General features: G+C 44.8%; 1 protein-coding gene across 4 annotated transcripts in view; it reads right to left on the bottom strand.

Annotated features, from left to right (window-relative positions):
- LOC142785096 (uncharacterized) overlaps positions 1 to 13769 on the bottom strand; it is a 92891-nt gene extending 79122 nt beyond the window's left edge. For all 4 annotated transcript variants that reach the window (XM_075883506.1, XM_075883509.1, XM_075883508.1 and 1 more), the window contains exons 1-2: positions 13295 to 13769; positions 12671 to 12745 (exon numbers count right to left, since the gene is read on the bottom strand). In XM_075883506.1, the coding sequence (XP_075739621.1) occupies positions 12671 to 12745; positions 13295 to 13600 (381 nt within the window). In that variant the 5' untranslated portion in view covers positions 13601 to 13769. The remainder of the gene's footprint in view (positions 1 to 12670; positions 12746 to 13294) is intronic.
- Positions 13770 to 16634: the final 2865 nt, after the last annotated feature.

Below are 16634 nucleotides of genomic sequence, written 5' to 3'. Positions count from 1 at the left end.
CCTACCATTAATCACTAGTAATCAAACTAGCTGCACTAGATTAAGAACCTTCCGTGCATCGAGAGACATAATAAAATGCTGCTTGTTCATGTCTGTTTGATTCATCACAAAAAGAACCTCCGAACGTTACTATAGGGAATGACGCGAGCGGTTCAAAAGTTCAATAGACCCTTTAGAAAATTCAGTGTGGCAACATGGCTTTTCCGCCATATCTTGTGCACTCGTGCGAGCTTATGGGCTGTGTGTCCCAGCGACGTCGATGAGCGTTCCCTGCAGCGCACACAGACACCGCTTGCATTCCTGCAGGACGCGTATCAAGTTTAGAAGGTACGCTAATGAGCGTCCATTGGGTGAACAAGACATGGCAGAAAAAATGTGTTTTTGGTTTCGTCACAACCAGACAGGTCATGCCATCTAGCAGGGTCCAGTTAAACCAAGCACATATGCCATCTCGGAGCCAATGACAGGAAATTGTTCAATGGCCGTTGTTGCTGCTGTGGCTCCTGCTGCTTTCGTACTGCTTTTACTTGTGTCGGCGGCTGCACAGTAAAGCTGGACAATGTAGTGCACGGCAACTGTGATGTGAGATGTTCCATTTGAGGAGGGTAATTTGAAGTGCGCTATCCCAATGCGGACCACTAAAACGTGATTTTATTTCAAAATAACCACTTTCTTGGCAAAAAAAGTAAAACTACAAGATTTTTGGAACGCTATTTGAACAATCAATGTAGACTTAAGGGTTGCCTTTAGTGTCCCTTTAATGGTAACTGACTGAATTCCAAGAGAAGGCAAACGTGTGATAGGGAGACAGAAAATTAGGTGGGCAGATGAGATTAAGAAGTTTGCAGGTATAACAAAGCAGCAGAAAGTACAGGACCAGCTTGATACATGGGAGAAGTTTTTGCCCTGCAGTGGGAATAGTCAGGCTAATGATGATGGTTATAGTGGGGTTCTGGAAATTCGGATCATCTGGGGTTCTTGAACATGTCCCTAAATTTAAGCACGTAGGCTTCTAGCACTTTGCCTCCAGTGAAATGCGACCATCGAAGCCAGGATTTAATCCAATGACCTTCAGGTGAGCATTCGGGTATGATAACCGGTACGGTGAGTAGTATACAAACACAAGTGTACTGAGACGTATCTTGTGCAATGATATATGACAACTTTGGAACAAAAGGTCAGCAAACACTGATGCATCTCCTGGAAAACCATTGAACTTCTGGCAATAAAGGTAGAGTTGTACCTGATACCCAGTTTAACCTTTTGAGCATCAAATTTTTTTGGAGAAAAACGTTGTTTGCCAAGCATCGTGTCGCGGTAAGAATGGTGTTTTCGGGACTGTGAAAGTGCACTTACTCATATGCGAAAACTTGTTTCGCTCTTTAGTGTCCATTTGAGCAATAGAGAACATGAATGACTTCAGGATAAATACAATTAAGACAGAAGTTCACTGGTAGAAGCTTGACATGATAAAAAAGAGACTGGACGAGTGTCGGTGGAGCCAAAGTTTCGAAAAGTGTCTAGTTTTCTTCCAAGCAGCGACTAAGACGATGGCACCACTTGTCGAAACATTGGCTCCTGCGACAGCCCGGGTTCAAAAATTTAGCATTTTCAGGATAAATATCTGTTAAAATTAAATTGAAGCAAGATTAATAACTATAAAACAAGTAGCTCAATGCATCACAAAATTATTTTCACAGCAAAATTGAGTGCCTTGAACTAATGCTGTGTAAATTTGAAGTAGTTATATCTGAAAGGGTTAAAAACATCACTATAGGCATTGAGATTGAGATCATAGCCTTTTTTTTTAGTTTAAGCTAGAACAATGAATAGAGTTGACCCTCATCTGCAAATGGATTGTGCATTGACCATACCTTAGTACACTGTAACTTAAAGCATATTGTTTCACAAGTTTTCAAACATAAAGGGGCTCAAGTTTTACAACACACATGATACCACACAAACTTTTTGCATACATTATTAGACGAAAGCTTCAGGGAACATCCCTGTCAAAGAAAAGGCCAGAGTATTTTATAGAAGCCACACTCTTTTATGTTGGATTCCAATGCAGAGTCGTAGTATCCGATGGACTCTGGGAGCAAGCACTTGACTCTGGCGTAGAGCAAAGCCTCCAAATCCACGATAGGAACACAATCTGCACCGCTGGAGCAAATATGGAGAGCAAGGTAGAAGAGGAAGTTCTTGACTTGGTCAGAATACCTTGCGTGTAGTATTCCATTCTACTAATATCCTCTGTTGAATTTTACATACGCAGCTGTTTGCTGTCCCTCTGCGACAAATTTATTTGCCCCCCCTTGTCGGCCATGTCGTCCACATTACTGCCAAAACACGCGACAGCCACGGCACCCTCAAGTGGGCGAACGTATCGAGGGTCATTCACACAGCGGCAAAAACCCCCATCCCATCACTGTCACGGGTGTATGGCACGCCGAGTTCCAGTCCACTCCACCGATTTTGGCGGAGCAACTTTTCCTGCTCCACGGAGTCATTGTCACTCTGCATACACTCCGACTCTCTCATCAGAACATTTGACTTCTGCCCTCACAGTTGACCTGACTACTGCCCTCAACTCTGCGATTGGAACACCCCTGCCCCAAAATTTTGAGCAGAAAAATTTGCTCTGACTCTGTCATTCAAATTCAACATTAGAGGTTCATGTACATGCAGAGAACATTTTTAATTGTGTAATACAAACATATAACTGATGTCTGTCTTTACCAGCGGATAATAAAAGCTGATAAGTTTTGTGTTCGAAGTACCAATAAAAATTAAATTAGGAGAAAACCAACCTACAGCTTTATTTACCACAGCCTGCAATTAAGCAATAGAATGCATAGAGTTGGTTGACCGCATTACTATGGCAGTATCATCTGTGTATTGATACAATCTACAAAAAATAACACAAGCAAAGTCATTCACCCAAACATTATAGTACAGCTGAATCTCCTAATAACAAAAGCCCTCAAGAGCGAAAGTTCTGCGGCAACCGAAGAAATCTGGTGTCACCGGCAAATGTCCCTAGCCTTCTATGTATTTGCACTTTTCAAGAGCAAGAGAGTTTAAAAAGCACTCCCGCAATAACATAAGATTCAGGTAGTGATCTGCAACGCTTTTTTTTACCCATGAGCTAGTTCGGAACCCATAGGTTAAAAATGGCAGCACCACTCATTGGACAAGTCTAGCACATACTTTGGCCAACAAGCCTGAGTGCAACTATTACCGTTTGCGTTCAGTCCAATGAGAATGTACCTACAAGACTTCCTTTTTTTTTCTTTCTTTCTTTCTTTCTCCTCTTCTCCCCTCCCCTTCAGAACAATCTATAATGACTCCAAGGACGAAGAAGTCGACAAGTGGAGTCTTAAAGGGGCCCTGCAACACTTTTTGAGCATGGTCGGAAAACACTGCCGGTCGGTGGTAGAGGCTCTCGACAACACGCGAGCCAAATATTATAGCGCAGCACGTGGCCTGGAATTCACAATAAATTATCAGTCACCTAAAAATTGGTTTCTGTTCTCTCAAAAAATGACAGAATAAGCCCAAAAATCACTCGTAGTGAGCCCATCTATCATTGGCTGATCGGAACATGGCGTGCTCGCTCGTTACAGAGATCACCGCGAGAAGCCGTTACTTCTCTACGCGTCCGCACGCTATCGCACTGAGAAAGTCGCGCATTCGAAGAAAAAGAAAGAAAGAAGTGCTAAAGGCCACAAGGCGGGCGTTAAGTTTTTCTGCGGCCATGCCATCCCTCCCTGCTTAGCTTCCAGCACTTTCGTTGGGACGGGAGAAGAGAGGATGCATTTGCAGCATGCGACAAATCTTTGTAACTCCACTTGCATTTGACGGATCTTTTTAATTTTTGCGGCCTTGAATTCGTAAGGCAATAAGCTCTTCTAGTAAATTCATTCCATGGTTACTTGAAAAAGTGTTTCATGGCCCCTTTAAGCGACTATACGCACGAAAGTACTGTCATGCCGACAAACACGACAGTAATGTCATACTTTACACTGCATGTGTCATACTTTACACGGCATAACTGCTTGCTGACGTGCGTCTACTTCACTGCTTGCTGATGCTTTAAAGTCTCGTATCATCACCAAAGCTGTAAAAGGCAGAAAAAGGGCAGCTATTGCAGATGACTTAGGCATCCCACGCAGCCCGCTACCAAAAATTTTCAAATAAAGAAGCAGCATGATAGCCGCACTTAACAATGGCACACGTGCTCCGTCTATGAAGCATCTGCGAAGAAATGACAGACACAAAGCTAGATCATCAACCTCATTAAATAAATTTTGGTTGGAGAAAGTAATTGGCAGGCATATTTTTCCATTTTCTCAAGATGAAATTCTCATAAAAGCAAACAAAAATCATGTCCCAGGTGATTTCGTTATTGAGGGGTTCAGCTGTATAATAACAGAGGATTGGGACACTAGGAAATCGGTCATAGCCAGCTCGGGCCAGGTAAGCTGGAGTATATGATGCAAAAATTTTTCAGGAGCATCAAGAATGTGCCACAAAACCCTCATTCGGAAAGCTTGGTTAACGAAATGACATGACTCATGCTGTCGAATGCTTTGCTGACGACAAGAAGTATTGCACATACAATCCAACTGTTTTCAAAGGGCAAGTTCAACACGTCAGATTTTCAATAAGAGTAAGCGTACCTTCTCCTGGAATGAAGCCATACAAGAAAGGGCATGGTATAAAACATTTATCTACGATGCTTGTCATCGTCAGAAATAAATGTGTTCCGAGTGTGCGAGATAGACAAAACAACACAAAAATTGGGTAATGGTTATTTGTTGTACTATGTGTCCGTTCTTTAAAAGTGTAATTACTACAGCAGTTTTCATGCTTACTTCAAAACTTCCCCAAGTCAGCCTTCGCGTTTCATAGATGCTCAGGCTGTCTTGCTTGGTCAAGTCAAGAACAAGCTTCAAAGCAGAAACACGCTGCTCGCCTGCTAACGAGGGTAATAATGAAGTTGTTCGCGTAAGGCATGCATTCTATCAAAAAAAGACCATACGTTTTAAAATAACTATAAAAACAAAGGGCCACAAGCATATTCCTGCCATTTTACACCTAACGAACGGCACGTGGTGCCTGCCGCCACGTGGTGCCTGCCGCCACAGCGATGCGCAGTGTTGCTTCTGTAAAGCGTTCGTTGCCCGCTGGTTTTAGTAGCCACCCAAATGCGGCGCGTTTCTCCACGGGTGCTTGTTTGGAGGCGAAGCAAGCATCGCATTGGGTTCTTTCGTCTTTTTTTTTTTTTTTTTTTCAATCGAACGCCACGGCCTGTATATGTGCTGACCTGGCTCACGAGGTGACGCGATTTTCACAGTATTTGCCTTTCTGTTCGCCTGTGTGCATGCCTGTAGTGGGCTAGGTCGTAGTTATATATTAAAAAAAAACAAGTTCTGGGAACAAATGTGATTCGTATCCTTTTGTTGAGCTTGGTAAACAAGAGAAAAAGGTGGGGTCAGGACATTGCCCTCAGCAGAATTCTGTCTCGTGGGGTGCAGCAGTGTCTCGCTGCATGATGGTGAAGCAGATAAAGAAAACCGTGATAGGGGCACCTCTTTTTTATGTGTTTGAAATTTTACGTAGCGTTGTGCTACAAGCAATGCCTTTCTGAGCAAGAAACAGCGCCCTAGACGGGACGAAAGGATAGACGAGGCACACAGACACAGCACCGAGTCAATTTTGTACCGAAAGAGGCGGAAATTGTCGTCGTGTTTAGGAAAAGCAGAAATGGCCTTTGCGCTTAGGGAACACTTCGGCGGCGTCCCCACCAAAGCTATTAATACGCACGTGTGTGTAGTCGACACAGCCTGTACCACCAGGGAACTCAGCCACTTCATAAAAGTCCTGCATAACTATAGAAAGTGCTGCCGCCAGCGGAAAGCGCACCAGCATTGCGTACAGGTGCTTTGCGATGAGTAGCGTCACATTTCCTACTGCATCGCAAACTGTCGACTACGGAATGCAGACGAGATTCCCGGTGACTGTTTGGAATGTGCCAGCGCCGTAAAACCCGAGAGCCATCAGTAGCTGTAACATTGGGGGCACAGGCTGTCGTCGGTTGTCCCCACTTTCACGGAGCGGCAACATACCCAGCAGCTGCTGCATGGCGTTCTTCGTGAATCTGTATCGTGCGTGGAATTGTTCCTCGTCGTACAACTCCATCGGATTCCCTTGGTCACGTAAAGCGGGTCCAAGAATCTTTGGCAGGCAGTGCGCCTCAGAAAATGCTATGTTTATGGCGAGGAAAGCAAACTCAAAAGCGGCCACCCTTCGCGCGACGTCCATTTGAGAGGTGACCATGTTGGAATAACGCATGAAGTCGCTTTCAAGCTAGCCCCGCAGCTGACTTGAAACTTGTCCTGACTTCGACCAAGCCAAGTCGCCTTCAAGTCATACGCAAGTTCGAGACAATTCATGGTGACCGGCAAGACTGTCTTGAGTCAAGAACGAGTCAAGTAACATCTCTGCATTCGGGGGTTAGCTTGAGTGCGATTCAAGCACAAAGAGGTGCTTCTCTTATAAAGCCGCCAGGATTTCTAATCTCATTCATTCGTTTCTCCTTTTAGGCTTTTTTTAAAGAGCAGAATCCCCGTGGCCACCTTCTTGAACAAATATTGAAAGATTTTCAAAAATTGTTGTATTGTAGACTTAAGGGGACAGGGTAAGCAAAAATACTGACAAATATCACTTTTTTTCTTTTTGCGTAATTTGAAATCTACAGTGCAACAGGATAGAAAGGTGGTCTAGTTGCTAGTTCATAATCGTTCAGTGAACTGCGAGCGCGGGGGAATACAGGCACAAAGCTGTGTGCTACTAAGCTTCTTGTGTGTATTCTCCCGCCCTCCAAGTTCACTTAACGATTTTGAAATCTGCAGCCTTTTCTGAACAAGAATCAGTCATTTGTTTGTCCTAGCACGATTCTTTTTCTGTAAAAATGACTTATTTCAAAACTTGTGCGACGGCCTGCCGTGCCCCCATTTTTACGTGGCAAGGGATTCCTTCCAGTTCAGGTATCACAGCCATATGGAGAAGTTACAGTTTGCAAGCTGGAGGACATTTAGCACATTCAGAAAAGAGTGGGCCCAGAACTGCAAAAAGGAAAGAAAGCAGAGGCATCAACCTTTCTGTGGGGAAATCTGGATTTTGCTGGGGACATTTAGTGGAGCCATCATTGGTAAGCACAAAAATTACTGTTGTTGGGCCATAAACAAATAAAGCCGGTTCGGAGAACATGTGAAAAACTGTCCGGTCCACATGTTTGCGCATGGCATCATAGAATACCAATCAACCCCACTGCCTTTGCTCGAAGGACGCCAAGACGGTGTAAATCCAACAAAGCCCAGTTGAATGGTGAACCACATGTTCATAGAGAGCACCTTTTAGCATCAGTTATTGGGGCTGTTAAGCCAAAGTATCTGGAACTAGCTCATCCAGAATTACTCACTAAATGCCTCCAAGAAAAACTCAAAAGCATAACGAGTCGAATCGTCGTGTGGGACTGCACTAAAAAAAAAACAAAAAAACATTTTCCTTCCGGGGCGCCAAACACTGTAAATATGCACTCTTGATGCTGTGTTCACTTTTAATGATGGCAATGTAGCCCGTGTGAATGTGCTGGCTGAACTATTCTGAAATTTCGCCGCTGCACTGTATAGTGCAGTGCCTACCTACCCACGAACTGTGCCAACACTGTGCTGACAAGGCTGCGTAGCAGGCAACAAATTAGGCTTGCCAGGCAAATCGTTTCAACATAGAAAGAAAAAATTATATTGGTGATGAGTATCTGGCTGGTGCCTATTGAATGGGTCCGTCAAGCTGAAGTTATCTCATTGTCTTGTTGAAATACTGCAGATTTTCAGCTTTATATGCGATTACCACAAGATCTGCTTTTTTTGTACTTGTGTTCTTTCTTCTCACAAACCACACTATCTCGAATCATAGATTTTGGCCATTTCTTAGATAACGTAATAGAAAATATGTTGACGAAGAATTATTGTTGTATGAGGAAGTGCTCTTCTGCAATGCGACATCTGATAGCTATAATCAAATGTTAATTAGGTACCTGAAGTTAAAGAGTTTACAAAAAATGAGCACTAAAATTTTGAGGGCTGTATCTGCTTCAGTAAGAAGAGAAATGACTCAAGATCACAATGATAGTAAAATAGTTACTGTAACTCATGGTTATAGAAAAAAGGTACATAAACTGTTCCTAAAATGGCAGGTATAGGGCTTACCCTGTTCCCTTAAATAAAGACCGTGGTATCAAGAATCACAAAAAAAGAATATCATAGCAGCAGCATTTGTCATATATGCTGTCAATTACACCTTGTGCATGTTAATAGCAATAAGCTGTGTGGCAACAGCGATTTTGATATCTTCTTCATGCAGTACGCAGAGTTCACAAACACAGTTTAAAGTTGTGACGATAATGTCCATATCCGTGATCACTGAGCTTAGCCTTTGAAAGTAGAATGTGGTGGCACAATCGGTTTGCATAAGATTAGCCATTTCAAACTATCCGAGAATGGCTACAGCAACAGAAGTTGCAAATTGCTCACTAACACATAACTCATTATTCTGCACATTAGCAAAGTGCACTAACGTCCTAACATAGCTATACCCTTTATGATGTTGTCAATTAATTAAGCCTGAGCGCTTAGTAATGGGTGGGCCTTTAAACCACTTCCTCTGTATACCATCCATATAATGTCATGTGCAATTCTACACTTCTGCCATGCAATATTACATGCATTAACACAACTCCCAGTATTAATAATACATGTATAGCATCTTTTGTTTTAAACTCAAAGTGTTTCAAGCACTACCGTGACTCTGAAGTAGAACATCTGCTTGCCATGCAGAAAGCCTGGTTCGATTCCGGCTCAGGCTTATGATTTTTAATATTCGCATCCATCACAAATTTTGACTCACAACCATTGACGGGAACATCAGGATTTCTATGAAACAAGTCGTGTAACACTATTGCATTAAAATATAGCCGCACATGTCCCTTTCTTTCTATGTTTTACGTCACCATTCTATTGCACGTGTAGATAATGCCTTACAAAAACCACGCAAGAATGCCCGAAGGCACACCAGATTATTTTAGAATCATCTGTTAGGCTTGAGCACGCAAACAGCAGAGCTCATTCTCGAACAAACGCTGCCATTAGCGACAACACACGTTCACTGCCGCATGTATAAATGCCAACGCGCCTTGCCACACTTCTGTTCATGGACGACCGACTCTCTGTGCGCCAATATCACTGTACAGCATCCACTGCTTGCTGTGATCCGAGCTTACATTTTGGGGCCACGAGTTTGGCTCAATAAAGAGTTCCATCGTGCATATGTCCACTGCTGCCTTCGTTAACATCGCGACCCCATACAAAAATTTTATACATGCTTCCTGGCTCTGATGTGTTGATGCTGCACGCCAAGAAAACAATAAATATGCCTTTCATAATGCCTTAGTGTCATAACACTACTCTTTTGAGCCACTGTTATACTTAAACAAGCCTATCACAGCTAGTGCAACTTTGAGTGTTCATTCTTCGCTCCATACTACCATTCAATCCTGAGCAAGCGCCTTCCTTCCCCTTTTTGGGAGATTCGCAATATGTAATAATAACAAAGCAAGCCCCCCCCCCCTCTCTATTTTTTTTTTTTTTTTCAAGCTGTTCTCCTCTACAGAATCTTGCAGCTGACATTCTCAGGAACCCAAGTACTGAGCATCTTTAGATATATGCCGCATTTCCTAGTACTTCTACAATGTGGTAGATCGGGGTGACATTGCAAGTTGTCACTAAGCGCAGGTACACTTAAAGGACATCTTTCCCCTTTATTAAAACAGAAAATATTTCCCACGAAATTCCTTCTGGTTCAGTACAAACACTAGGTGCATGTGAATGTAATAGAGCATTTCATTAAAAAGTACATCTGCTGCCATCTTGAAATTTGATTTGCGACTGATCAAGTCACTCTTGCGTTACAATCTAGCAAATATGGTACAAGGGTTTACATGGTTCTGTAACCCCTTACTGGGGACATTACCTGCATGCTAAGACACGAATGTAGTGGGAACAAGAATAGCAGCATAGTACTATTCATAACTGCAACTATTCATAACTCTGCTTTTTTTTATATAACACCATATTAATGCAAAAGCTACTAAGATTAGTCTAGGCTATGACAGTTTCTAGAAAAGTCATTGAACCACACAAAACGCGGTTATCTATATAAAGACAGATGTTGGACACGACATAGTAGGAAATCACAAGTAAAAAGTAATAGAAAATAAATATACAAGCACAGATTCCCGAGGTAGCTGATATGAATTGGTATACTGCCCCTGAGGTAACTCAAAGGAACATAAAAAAAAAAAAAGAAAGTTGAGGGGACACTAAAGTCTGAATCGGTTTATATTGAATCGTTTTATATGAATCGGTTTATGTTGATAAATTTTACTCTGATGCCGTTAATCTCACCATCATAGATTTATTATTATAAGAAAAAAATCATGGTCAATGTTCCACGTTTAAATTTCGTGCCGTAATCACCACACCTGACATCACAGATTTTGAAGCATGTTCTTCGCATTCTTCGAGGTAAAAAATGAATTGTTACCAACTTGCCCAGTTTTCAATACTACTCGTGTTCTTTGCATTTCAACAATAATGGCTCAAAGAAATTTCCTGAAACTTGGCAAGCTAAGTTTGTGGTGTACTCGGAGGTCTACGTACTTCATTTTTATTGATTAGGAACTACATGAGACCCAGGAGATGCAAAATCTATGGCATCACTACATTTGTTGCTCAAACTTCAAGGTGGTGCCCCCACCTGTATTTTCTACTTAGGCATTTTCTCGCGGCAAATGGGGTGACTTTTGAATTGAGAAAGAGTATTTTCATGAAATGAAAAAAAAAGTCATTTTTCTCTTTGATGTATTTTAAAGATGTATTCACGAATTATGACTCCACCGTCGCAAGACAGCCTTTTTTAACCTAACTGGAAGCGTTAACCCTCAGTGGAAGTGCATGTGTAATCATTTGAAGGATCAACCACATTGCGCACCTCATGCAATGAGAATCCTGATACTGCACAGTCACCATGACACGCATTTAAATAATGTTTACATCGCTGAGTAAGGCAAAAAAATCATTCCTGAAAAATGAACTGCTCAACCTGGCAAACTTTTTGTCTACGACTTCACTGCAACCGAACAGTGCAACTGCAATAAAAAGCTCTGAGGTTTGGAGCACGTACTCCTTTGACAATAACGACTGCTTTGACTTAGTTTTTGTCACCAGCTGAAGGATGAATAAGTACAGCCTATTCAGGTACCAAAGTTTGGCATGAACAAGTTCAGTGTACTCTACCACACATTCCTTAAGTGCATGCACCTGTTGAATGACATTTCTTTAGCTATCAGTGATCAGGAAGTCAGGCCAGGTCAGAGGCTTCACATATAGAGGAAAAAGGAGCATGGAGTTTGCCTCACATATGTTAAAAAATATATATGATACATTTTGTGTGCATGTATTTTAAAGATGGGCTTTGACAGTGCCATATCGGACTGTGAACATTGCTGTATTGTTTCTCGAACATCTAAATCAACAGTGCAATGGTCGACATACATCTGTAAAAAAAAGTTGGATAGGTGTATTCAGTGTTTCCCGACCTTAATGATACAAGGCACTATTCATAACAATAAGAAAACATCCACATAACAGCCTAAAGATGGCAGTTTCTAATGTATCTTGCAAAAAATCGTCCAGAGTAGGGGTCCACTTGGCCTGAAACATGTCAGCAACAAACAGGACCAGTAGCGGACTACTTTGACACACTACGCTAATTATATAATTCACTCAGTCAGGTTCTCGCAGACCGCATGCCACGTATGACAATAATCCGACCCCCCTCCCCCTTTTTCTACGCTCATTCCGCACGGCGCGAGGCCTTGAAATGTGAGCGCTCGCATCCAAGGTCGCGATGATCGCACGTGCTTTCGAACAAGCGCCAAGGGAATTCCGCCTCTGCCGTGCACGGGCGCTGTTTGTATACTTCGTTGCCTCTCTCTCCTTGCGCTCTCTGTAGCAAAATCTTTTTCCGTTTCATTTGGCAAAGACTGCAGCGCAGACTATCGAGAGCGCGCGTCACCCATTTCGCACCGCCGCTACCCCGGACTTCGACAATCCTTGGATCACGAGGAAAGCCAGCGCGTTCTCCTTCGCTGCGTCGAAGTTTTCTTCCCCTTCCAGCCCTCTCCGACCTTTCGGAGCGCGCGTCGAGCAGTAGTGCGGGGTCCACACAAGCGCTGGCATTCGCTAACAGAGCGCACGCGCATGTGTTTCTGTCGCGCGCGAACACACATGCGGTGCGGCAAAAATGCTCCCGCAGATTTGCACAGCAGAAGCAGAGAACTTAAAACCTTCTCCCACAGCCGCAGCGGAGAATCAGTTTATAATTTTTTTTATAACTAGCCCGCGCGCGGCAGCGGCGGAGGAGGGAAAAAAAGGGGGAGAGTTACAAAAAGCCTCAAAAAAACAACCACGCGGCGGGGAAAAAATTAGAGAGCGAGAGAGAAAAAAATGCGAGCGCTGCTGCTGCGATGATCAATACACGTTACCTTTCCGGGGTCGTCCTTTGACCGAGGTACCTTGTGAAAGCACTTGTTCAGCGACAGATTGTGGCGGATAGAGTTCTGCAGGCAGAGAGAGACACGAGAAAAGAAGCATTAATAAAAGACCGAGTTCGCGCCAGCGGCTCAAGGCAAAGCGCCGCAGCGGCGGCGGAAGCTCAACGTCAAGGACCCTCGACGACGTCGTCAGCAAAGAACGACGAGCGCGCCGCCGCCAACATGCGCTGCGCGCGCGGACATCGACACGGGAGAGCTCCAACGTTTGTAAACACAAAGGTCAGACAACTATCACTGGAGAGATGGTTGCGCGGATTGCACGACAACCAAGTCGCCGCTGCACCTCGAGTCGCGACCCGGCGAACCGCCGTCCTCGACTCGAGGTCGACACCGCACGAGCGCGTTTCGAAGCGCGGAAAAAACACAGACAACAAAAAGCAGCAAGCGATCGTAAAGCGCTTCATGCCGTGTGCCAAGGTCGGCGCCTGGAAACGACGCGCCCGTACCTCGATCGGTTTTTTTTCGACCGCGGGTAATACTAGGCGTGCGCTTTTTTCCTTCTCACGAAGGGGCGATCGTGAGACTCGAAACCAAAAAAGTTCGACGGGCACCTACCTTCCATCCCGTGCCTGCCTCGCGGTAGAAGGGAAAGTTTGCGCAGATCCAAGTGTATATGTCGCTCAGCGTCATCTTCTTAGTGGGCGAACTGTTGATGGCGAAGGAGATGAGCGTCGAGTAACTGTAGGGCGGCTTTCGCTTGACGCCACCGGAGACGTCGTCCGGCTGGGCGCCCCGCGAGATGTGCGTCGCAGTGGCCGCAGCCGTCCCACCGCCGCCAGCCTGCAGCGGGTGATGCGGCGGCGGCTGAAGCGGTCGTCGTGGGTTGTTTTCCCGTTGAGTCGCGCGAGGTGACCATTCCATTAGCGCCCGCTCTTCTGGGGCTGTCGCCCGGCGCTCTTAACTTGGACGGAATCGGGGCGCCGACGCACTGCTAACTAGACGCCACTACTGGCTCTAAGGGGCATCGCTACGAGTTTCGAACTTAACACACTGCCATCTTGACGCGGGTTTCGGATCGGCGGTAGGCCTGGCCCTGCAGAATGTCAAACTGCACGCTTTCGCAACGTGTAAGGTGGCGCTGGCGTACAGCTAGAATTTTGGAGCCAATTTGCGACGTTCTACGTAGTTGCGACACGTTTGCGGCTCTGGGCTCGATAGAGCGAACTGTCGCCGGGCTACGCGGCGCGTTTTACAAATGTTGATTTATAGAAGTGATATGAAATCGGCTTAAATTCTGAGCAGTTGGCATAAGTACTGCGACTTTACAATCCGTTGGGTCAATTTTTATAGCCGATAGTCTTTCTTGGGAACCTTCGACGCAAAGAATTTGGTCTGTCTGTTTATCTGCCCTGGACGGTATCCTAAACGGCACCTAATTGGTCAAACAATACTCTGAATGGCCAACCCCATCCGCAGCGCCCACGAAGATTGCTCAAGACGCAGCGTTCATACTTGTGTGATTGTCGATTGAAAAGCAATTATTGCGCATATCTGAGGCACATAACAACACGTCAATGTTCTGTATGTGTGTCTCTTACTAGAAAACGCATACATAAGTAATTATAAGGACCGTATCGTTTATCAGGTAGCGCTAACCAGGCAAACACTTGCACGAAAAAAAAGTGGTTCCAACGCTGTCTTAAGACAGCAACGCTTTCTTAAGGTGGTGGCATCTACCAACACATCTAGGTGGTGTTGCATCTACCCGTCGCCTTGTGTTCTACACCTTATCACCTCCGAGACGAGCGCGTGCGCTTCGTTTTTCAAGATATCTGCCAGATGTCGCTAATGTCTCCTGCGTGACTTTCGAACTTTTAAGCAGGAAATTGCCAAAGAAAGGATCTATGATAATAATCGGGGTAGTTCTCTACTGTTTGAGGCCAGGACGGGAGTATTACGAACCAAGACATATCGGGCCAAATACGAAGGGGTAGACACATTAAGCAGTGCGTGTGGAGAGGAAGAAGAAACTGCCTAACACTTGATAATGTTCTGTAAAGGGCTTCACCCTATAGTTCAGGATGATGGTGCAGAGTTTTTCAAAGCAGTGGTGTTTAGGGACAGGGAGGGCAAAATAGACTTTAAGCGGGTAGACTTAACTAGAAGGAGGTTATCTGATTGGTGGCTACAGTCAAGGCACGAGTGAAAATTAAAGCCTTCACTTCAAAGTACCCGTCCAACTAAAGTGAAAAAAAAAAGATAAATCTAGTGGTTAGTTCACTAAGTATTGCGGCTAGGTGGCGTTGGCCGCCGCCTGATCTAAAGGGTACAGCCACATACATACATCCACCCATCCATGACGTGACTCCTGGGGTTATCTTCAAGAGGACACCAAAGGACTAAAATCGTACGACCTCATGGCTCTCGAGGGTATCACTTTCCTCGCCGAACCAGCCTATCCGACTCGCACGGGTGACAGTGTTTCGAGGGATACATGCCCTGATCTAACTATGGGTATCAACCTTCCTCAGCCACGCTGGTGAAACTCACAGGAGAACCTCGGGAGCGACCATTTTATCATTCGCACGTCCTTATCGCATGGCAGACACAAGAAACATCAAAAGACAGTCAAGCTAATAGATTGGGCAGCTTTCCGCAAAACAGAACTTTCCCTTTCATCAAACTCCCACATCTTACTCGGAATGGGCTGGCACTTTACTGGCACTTAAGAACGAGGTTACCAAAACTGTTGCTCCTACACTTGAAGCTCCAGCGGTCGATAGCCATCTCTTGCATTTATGGGATGCCAGGCGCCAACTCACAAGACGCTGGAAACGGCAAAGGCTTAATCGCCGACTCAAGACACGTATTGCCGCCCTCACTGCTAAGGCAGAGAAATACACAATAGCACTCGCTAAAGGAGATTGGTTTTCGAAATGCGACTCCCTTACAGGGTCTCTCCATACGAAATCTGCCTGGCACCTTCTGCGTCATCTCATTGACCCAGACTCTACCAGAGGCGCGAATAGAAAAATCCTTCAGAGGGTTATACACGGCTTCCCTGGCAACAATGCGGACTTACTCGGTGCCCTATACAGTCGAAGTATGTGAACACTGCGTGGGACCACGCATCCATACCCTTTTATGACAGCCCCGATAATCCAGAACTTTCAAAAGCGTTTACGGTCGTCCAAATTAAAGCGGCAATACAAAGCATGAGGAAAGATACCGCCCCGAGACCCGATCAGGTATCAATATAGGGCTGCTCTCTAACCTAAGCGATGACATGACTCAGTTGCTAGTAGATAAAATGAACCTGTGCTGGGACGCCAGAACGCTTCCCCTAGAGTGGAAATCGGACGAGCGCACTTTCATCCCGAAATCCGGCAAAGCGCTCAATATTGATAACCTCCGTCCCATATCCCTCACGTCATGCGCTGGTAAGGTGGTGGAGAAGGCCATACAAATAAGGCTAAACGAATATCTAGAAGAACAGAAACTCTTGACTGACACTATGTACGGCTTTCGTCCCCATTTGTCAGCGCAGGACATCCTCTTCCAACTAAAACACGAGATTGTCAACCTACCCAGTGGTCGGAAAGGAGCATTCTTGCAATTGATTTAAAGGGTGCCTTTGACGATGTTCGGCACTTCACTATCTTGGAGAACTTACGGGAACTCAGGTGCGGTCCAAAATTATATACTGCAATGATGAATGTAGTGGGTCATGCAAATTTCGGCAAACACATCGTCAGTGCTAAGCACGAGACGCTCGGCCCGGACTGTCGCTGATTTCGATAGCTAGGCCTACGCTCCTACCTGATCTCGGATAAGAGTTTTGACTGTCTCCGTTCTTTATTATAATACATATGTGTGGGACTTCCTTACAGACAGACTAGTCACCATCCTCTAAGGGGACCTTAAATCTCAACCCATCACCATGAGTGATTTCGGT

Source organism: Rhipicephalus microplus, unplaced genomic scaffold (assembly GCF_043290135.1).
Source record: "Rhipicephalus microplus isolate Deutch F79 unplaced genomic scaffold, USDA_Rmic scaffold_18, whole genome shotgun sequence".
Classification (NCBI taxonomy): Eukaryota; Metazoa; Arthropoda; class Arachnida; order Ixodida; family Ixodidae; genus Rhipicephalus; species Rhipicephalus microplus.
The sequence above is the reverse complement of the archived record's forward strand: the minus strand, read 5'-3'. Positions and strand labels throughout refer to the sequence as shown.